Source organism: Chenopodium quinoa, unplaced genomic scaffold (genome assembly GCF_001683475.1).
Source record: "Chenopodium quinoa cultivar QQ74 unplaced genomic scaffold, ASM168347v1, whole genome shotgun sequence".
Taxonomy (NCBI): Eukaryota; Viridiplantae; Streptophyta; class Magnoliopsida; order Caryophyllales; family Amaranthaceae; genus Chenopodium; species Chenopodium quinoa.
Window position 1 is genome coordinate 15,781,218 of NW_018742204.1, and position 7,771 is coordinate 15,788,988.

The 7,771-nt window shown below is 29.9% G+C and overlaps 1 protein-coding gene across 1 annotated transcript; it reads right to left on the reverse strand.

Moving 5' to 3' along the window:
• Positions 1-356: 356 nt before the first annotated feature.
• On the reverse strand, positions 357-3,397 carry LOC110719883 (transcription factor HHO3-like). Its single transcript, XM_021898865.1, has 5 exons — positions 2,781-3,397; positions 2,317-2,627; positions 1,865-2,198; positions 1,592-1,668; positions 357-950 (listed from the first exon to the last, which is right to left on the reverse strand). Exons 1-5 carry the CDS (start codon positions 2,902-2,904, stop codon positions 603-605), a joined length of 1,194 nt encoding a protein of 397 aa, XP_021754557.1. The 5' UTR covers positions 2,905-3,397; the 3' UTR covers positions 357-602.
• Positions 3,398-7,771: the final 4,374 nt, after the last annotated feature.

Genomic DNA, 7,771 nt, shown 5'->3' on the forward strand with positions numbered 1-7,771 from the left:
CTTTTAATTTTTTTTTAATCGAAATTAGGGATCTGCAAATCTGCGACTATTTATGTTCTTTGTAGTTTTGTATACTGTTTTAATTTTCCAACTTAAAAAAATCTTGAAGGAAATAAAAATAAACCAAAAAAAAAGTGAACCAAACTAGTTAAAAGGAAATAAGAAATAGATAAATTCCTTTCAAGGTAATAAATTAACTAGTTTGGGAATTAGTTTTTATAATTAGCCGTTTTGATAAATACTTTTGTCAAACTAGCCGTTTTGGTAAAAGATCCCGTATCATACACATAAAGGGTCCATCAAAAGAAAATTTAACAATAGAAACGAGAAAATTGATCAAGAACATAGAGCAGATGTATAGGCCATTCAACTTCAACATTGAATGACACTTGACTAAAAGATTATTTCCAAAATGTACGAATGAAGAAGAGTAATTATACAAAGAATTTAACAAACATATTTTTTTCTATAACTGTCAATTGGTCTAGTATTTATCTTCCTCATAATACAAAAAGAGTGTTCCACCGATGTCTTGTTACAAAATCTCTACACCTTTATATGAACTTGTAAACAAAAAGATACAAGACCAAGAAACACTCTAATTAATGTGCATGAGAAGCCGTGGTTGTGTGTGTAGAAGACGACGTAGCAGGGGAGTTGGAATGAACACCTCCCTCGCTATGACTCCCCCTTTCTTCGCAATGTGATTGACTAGATTGTTTTTGATGCTGCATATGCGGAGATGTTTGGCGCAAGTGTGGTGGTGTTGCCACGGTTGCTATGGGGGCGTAGATGTTGCCTGGAGCAGCGACCGTGTTCGTGTCACCTGCTGTCGTTGCAGCGTACTCTGGAGGCACCCAAATGCCTCCTACGACTACGAATTGAGGAGTTTGTTGATTGGCATTGTTGTGAACACCTGAACTTGGTCTTCTTGTGTGCAGACGATATTTCTGTAAAAATAAACATAATTATTCAATTAGTAAATTGATTTTGCGTATTAGTTGATAGAGAATGTTAAATATGCAATGATAAAAGCTTCTCAAGGTGAGATTGATTGAAAAATGAAAAAGCAAGAATTCACATGGTGTAACATTACTAGAGGGAGAATGGAAAAGGACAATTTAAAAGGCTAATTTTTCAAAAAGTATATCATCTTTGACCAAGTTACATATGCAAGAAATGATTCAAAGTTAAGATTTACCTTTGATGATTAGTTGAGTGAAAATTGACTTGGTTTGGTAGATGAAAGTGAAAAAAGAATTCGTCTTAATATAGAATTAAGACTGAAAGGATCATTTTATCGTAGACTTCTGGCTTTTGAGAGAGTAGTAAAATTTTGACAATTAAAGATCCAAATCATAGTACTAATTCAAAAGGAATCTCTTATGCACATGGGATCTCCAATTCAAAAATGAGATTTGGCTTAAATTCGGCATAATTTGGTCAATTTTAAGATTATATGGGTAGATGAAATCAGGAGCATGAAATCAGGAGCATTTGAATTTGAATTTGCTAGAGTAACGCACCACACAAGACAATACCAATAATTTTAAAAATTAGACAAATTAAAAAACAAAAATAATGTACAAACCTGTAAATGGCTTTTAACTTCATCATTGGTAAGTCCATCCACCTTCATCAAATCCCTTATTTGCTTTGGAGTAGCAACTGCAATTCAAATCCAATTATCAATCAACCAATCAATACTCAATTTTAAGCCCATATATCACACATAAACAATTCAAAATTCATATCACACTAAACCAATTGATCAATTAACTAATCAATTAATTTAATGCATATGTTACATAGTATTAGCCACATTAGTACATGATTATAATATAATGTAAGATGAAAATCTTACCATGTGATCCACCAAGTTGTTGAAGAGCATGCACAAATCTCCTATGCAACTCAGGAGACCAACACCTCCTTGCTTTCCTTTGTGATTGTGCATCCTTGTCCTTCTTACTACCTCCACCACTGCCGCCGCTACTCGGTCCCATCTCCGCCTCCTGAGCACTCGAGCAAGCGGAGGCGGTCGGTGTCGAAGCCGGTTGTTGTTTATCATTATTACAAATATTGTTGTCATTATTTTCTTTCCCATTGCTAGTCTTTTCTTTTTGAAATGGTTGAAATGCACCACCTCCACCATTTCTCTTCACCTCCACAACCACCACTTTCTTTGGCTGATGATCCTACAATATTATTCCAAAATTACATAAAATTAGCTAAAACTAAATTAAACCCAAAAAATTAAACAAAAAACCCATCTCAAAAATCTATAAATTTTTATAAAATTTAGAAAAAACCAACCTCTTGAGTGGTAGGTGGATCTGGGGTTTGGTTCCATAACTGAACAGATCTAAGCCAGTCTGATTTCTTCCCAGATTTTTCATTGTTATTGTTATTGTTATTAAGATTAATATTGTTAATTTGGGGTTTTCCTGATTCAAGCTCATCTTCATCATCATCATCTGTAGAATTACTCCTTTTTAAGGGCATAAATTCCTCCAAAATTGGACCGTCGCTTGTTGTTTGTTCTGAACACTCTGAATGACCATTTAAACACTCTGTTGTAGTAGTTGTCCCATTTCCACATAATTGTTGTTTACATGCTTCAATTGCTGTAATAAAAAAAATATATACACATACATCAATTTCATAACCACAAAAATAATAATACAACATAACATAAACTTTAAATGTGTAACGCGTCACACACTCAATTAATGATATGATATGATACGAGATCATATTATATCGATATCGATAATTACCTTGAGTAACAAGCTCTAAACATAGAGGAAGTTCACGCTGAAAAACTTGAATCTTCTTCTTTTCATCTTCTAACGCATGAATATATTCCTGACATTTCTGCATATTATTTCTAAAATCCATCATTTTTATTATTTTTTTGGGGTTTTATCACCTAAGAAAATGAAATATTATCAACTTTTGAGGAACTAAAAATGGAGAAAAGTTGTGATTTATGAAGGTTGATTTTATGGTAAGCTTAAAAAAAATATGGTGGGGTTGATTAATAAAGAACAAAGGGATCTGAGTAGAATCACAAAAGAATAAACTTGACACCTAAGTTTTTATAAATTTTTTTTTTCTGGGTTTATTTTTAGGAAAAAATGAAGAAATAAGATTAGAACAAAGGTATCAAAGTCGGCCCGTCGCGTAACACTAACGAATCTTTTTCAGTATTTTCTCTTTCTTATTTTCCTTGTTTCTAGTGCAAGAGAAAAAAAGTAGCTTTATAAAGAGTTGGATGAATATTCGAGGTTTTGATTCCTTTTCGTTCGTTTTTATTTTTATTTTTATTTTTATTATTATTTTTTTTGCCTTTCTAGCTAGTAGTAGTTGTTTATGACTTTACTTATTTTATTATTGATGTAAATGTATTATTTGACAATGTTTTGGAGTTTGTAAAAAAAAAAAAACATTTCCAGATAAAAAACTATAAATCAACTTGAATAATGAATACTATGTGTTAGACTGTGTCTGTTGAGAACTGGACGGGGTAAAGGTAGATATGGAATATTCCTTTAACTTAAAAGTTGTATACCTTCTCGAGATATATCGTGCTTATGTAAGGCTTTATATGATTTGTAAATTGAAAATCAGTGCTGTTTAATTCTTTCATCATTTTTTTTTGGACTAGTGTTATTTGTGACTAAATACATGTAAGATTATGAGAATGATTAGCATATTACATGACTAAATACATGTAATAATGATTAGCATAATATGTGACTAAATACATACGAAGTATTAGGCTAAACCTTGGTTAGACTATTTATTATTATCGTTGCCCTTGATGCATGGAAGTATTAACATAAGTAGTGATGTGCATAACTTGTATTTTAAATGTGAATCAATTATCGTATTCTCATCATAGGTTAGTACTTATTAATATGCTAATACTATTTTACTTTGTAAGTCAATTAAATTCTATTATCATCCTAGTCTCCTCATATATATATATATATATATATATATGAAATATGATCAAATAATTTTGTCTCTCTATTTTCTTGGACCAACTTGATAATTATTTAAATCATACTACTATTACTAAAGTTTTTAAATTTGAGTGTGTTGTGTGACAACTAGCAAATAGTATTAAGTGCTAATTGGCCAAATTGGGTATAAGTTAGGAGGCATTATTCATTTCATAAAGAATATACTCTAATTAATTTCATTATTATTAATTATAATAATTAATTTTAGAAATAAAAAAGTGAAAAAAGTGTTGAAGAATCACGTACGAAGCCGTGCCGCTAAGGCAGGAGAATCTTGCAAGCATGCTTTCACTTGCTCACGCCGCGTATGATTAGGTCTTATCTTCCCATATTTTTTGGGAAGCTTACATGATTTAGAATAGAAGTGATAAAATTAGGATTCTTTTGTTTTAATTTGGTACCTTAATTATTTGACCCTTGCCCTTAACTAAGAGCCAATGTATTTTTTTTTTTTAAAAACTATGCCCTTTAATAATTATTTTATTTGAGCTTGGATTTATATGTTTTCCAGGCTATATACTGTAAAATTTTACAATATAATATAATAAACATAGTTTCATGCATAAATTATTTGTTATAGTAAATCTTAAAATTGTAGTCTTAATGTGAGCAAATTCGGGTTAGATGTAATATCATACGAATAAAGCACATGATAGACAAATCACTACTATTTTGTTAGCTTCAATAATTCTTTCTTTGAAAAGTCATTTAATATCAAGTTTATTTTGGCCCTTCAATTTTTTTTAAAATGTCCGCTTCTTCAAATGTCTTTAATTAGTACTGGGATAAGGCCAATTAAACATAAGTTCCTTCTTGTATACAATGAGTGTTTTAAATGCAATAATAGACGTAATCACTCCAGATTATTATCCCTAATTGACATCACATAAATCACAAATATTTACTGGTCGTGACATCATGTTATTATAGTAAAGAAGGGTCAAGAATTTGATTAAAAATTTGCAATTACCATATGCAATGGTTACGTATGTAGTCATCTAGTAATACTACAATATAGCTCCAACAATCTTGTAGAGCCACTTAATTTTTGCATTAAAAGTGGAATTAATCCTAATTGTCATTAATTAGGTGGAATTACTAATAATAATCTAGCTGGATAACACTAACCAATCAAAGCTTACAAAAGCATGATATTTGTAATTTGTCCTTATCCATTACTGCTGTCAGATATTTCCCATGAAATTTTCTTTTTTCAAAGTTTGAAAAACAGGTGAATTCCTTGATTGCAATTAATGTACGTATTTTCCATGATATTTTGAACCAATCTTCTACAAGTTTCCTATGGATAAGACTATAGTAGTATTTTGAATATATCATATAAAAATAATTTTATATACGCCTATTTTTGAAGAAAAGCCGTTTTGATATTTTTGCATGCATACTAAGAACTAAGAAGGGATCGGATAAGAAAATATCATAATATGTCAATGTGTAACCCTTTGGAAGTATGTTAATTTAATTCAAGTGCTATTAATCTAATCACTTTCGGCATTTTATCCATTTAAAGTACTATTTTTATTTTTTTTGTTTTGAATATAGAAGAAAAGGTGTTTATTCTTATTTGACATTCACATACACGTATTATTATATTTAGAAACAAAAATTAGCATAAAATTTAGGTACTATTCCTACTAATAGCATATGTTGTTGATACCATTTTTCTAATTGATATTGACTAAGAAAATTTTATCGTGATAAAGAATAAACACACTTTAAAAAATACGGAGTAACTATTATTAGGAGCAATAGAGATTTGTAGCATTATTATAGATAAGAGTAGTCATTACTCCGTATATTTAACACTTACTTGTAAGTTATTACAACCAAAATTAATTCTATATAATTGGATAGAATAGGATAAGGATGATCATTGAGGGTTTTAATTGATGGTTGGATACAATTTTGAGAGCCAATCGAATAAAAGGAAAAAGAAGATAAATGTGAAGAGAAGGATATTTCAAAATGCCCAACAATTTTAGGATAAGAAGGGAGCAAAAATGGAAATGGTTATTTGGGAATTTCAAGTTCCACTAATTTTATTACTAACACACTAAACAAACATTGTGTAGACAAGGTTGTTCTATTTGTTCACCATTTTATTGCCTAATTAAATAATTGTTGATTGTAAATTACATGCATTGATGCAATTGTGATGTATTATCCTTCCTACTTTTTGTATGAGCACATATGCAGTACCATTATTGAATATGATGATTGTGTGACACTTTCAAACCTTCCTATAAAAAGGAGAATATCCACTATATACTCTATAAATGTCTTGCTTCACATTGGTTAATGATGTCATATATTTGTAGTCTTCCTTACTCAATAAAATGAAATCAAACGAAGTAGTTATTATTAAAAAAAAAAAAAAAAGAGGAAAGGAAAATGTTTACTTGAAAATTCTAACTTTGCCCTCTTGTTCTGCACTCATATTCCTTCCTTACCCTCACCCCCTTTTTATGCTCTCCAATCTTCCAAAAACCTAATTATCATAAACATTGTCAAAATTTTGTCCAAATTAAATGATAAGACTTGGTCAATTTAGTGGTACATTTACTTATATAGTTTATGCATGCACACTATGTAACTCATAAAGTATTATTGATTGAAATGAATCAAATAAAATCACACACACACATATATATATCCCTCAAAATGTTAATAACTGAAAGATTCTAATTAAATAGGAAGTAATTTAAAGATCGATGAAGTATTAAAGTTTAAACTTGTGTACCAATTGTAAATTTATCAATACTTATTTATCAAAGAAAATAACATTGGAAGAAGTTGTAGAACAAAAAGAAACAAGCAACATTGAAAAAAAAAAGTGTACTCCAATAATTGTTTAATGGTTGTAACTTGGGACTTGCTTGCAACTTTCAAAAATTGTCCCTAGCTACTAGCTTAATTATTAAAAAAATATACAATTAGCTTGGCCAAGCAAATTTGCTTGTGCAAAAAAAAAATTCAAAGTTGATAGATTGGTAATTAGTAAGATAGAATAAATAAAAAAAAAACCTTAATAATTAAGTGGGACTCATTTAATTAACACGCTAGATAGTAGCAACTAGGTTAAAAGGAAATTAGCTTGAAATCTCACTTCGCATATGATAGAAAGCTATTTTGACAATTAGCTTGCCAATACAATGTTTTAACAACTCATGATTATCAATTATATCATAAGCAAACATTGGCATTTAAGTTAAAACATTATTCCAAAATCCAATCAATGTATAATTTGTGGTATTAACCCAAAACTTATCCGAAATATTTGACTTAGGGCCTGTTTTAATTTACTGAAAATAACTGAACTGAACTGAAATGAATTGTTTATGAGAAAAGGAAATTAGGAACTGAAATTAAGCTGAAGAGAACACGCCTTTAAAGCAATATATGTCGTCTAAGCTTCCGTCTAATAAACAGGTATATAAATATATATCATCAAGACAAAGATTGCAATACAATTTGATTTTTTTTTTTTTTGAGGCAAATACAATTTGAATTTTATTACATTATTATAGTGTTTCATACATATTACCCCCGTGTCTATTTATACTTGACATTTAGTATTTTCACAAGAATTTAAGAAATTGGTGATAAAAATTGTTGATGTGGCGAGCATGTATATATAAGGAGTGGATGAGAGTGACATATGGCTCAAGTGAGCAGAGCTTCCCTCCCGATTTATGGAGATCTGGGATCGATTCTCATCCCCG

Excerpts from the sequence above, each read along its gene's own strand:
- LOC110719883 (XM_021898865.1), bottom strand. The coding sequence starts at position 2,904 with ATGATGGATTTTAGAAATAATATGCAGAAATGTCAGGAATATATTCAT. Across the intron at positions 2,628-2,780 it reads TTTAGAGCTTGTTACTCAAG|CAATTGAAGCATGTAAACAA; the intron begins GTAATTATCGAT and ends TTTTTATTACAG. Across the intron at positions 2,199-2,316 it reads ATCCACCTACCACTCAAGAG|GATCATCAGCCAAAGAAAGT; the intron begins GTTGGTTTTTTC and ends ATAATATTGTAG.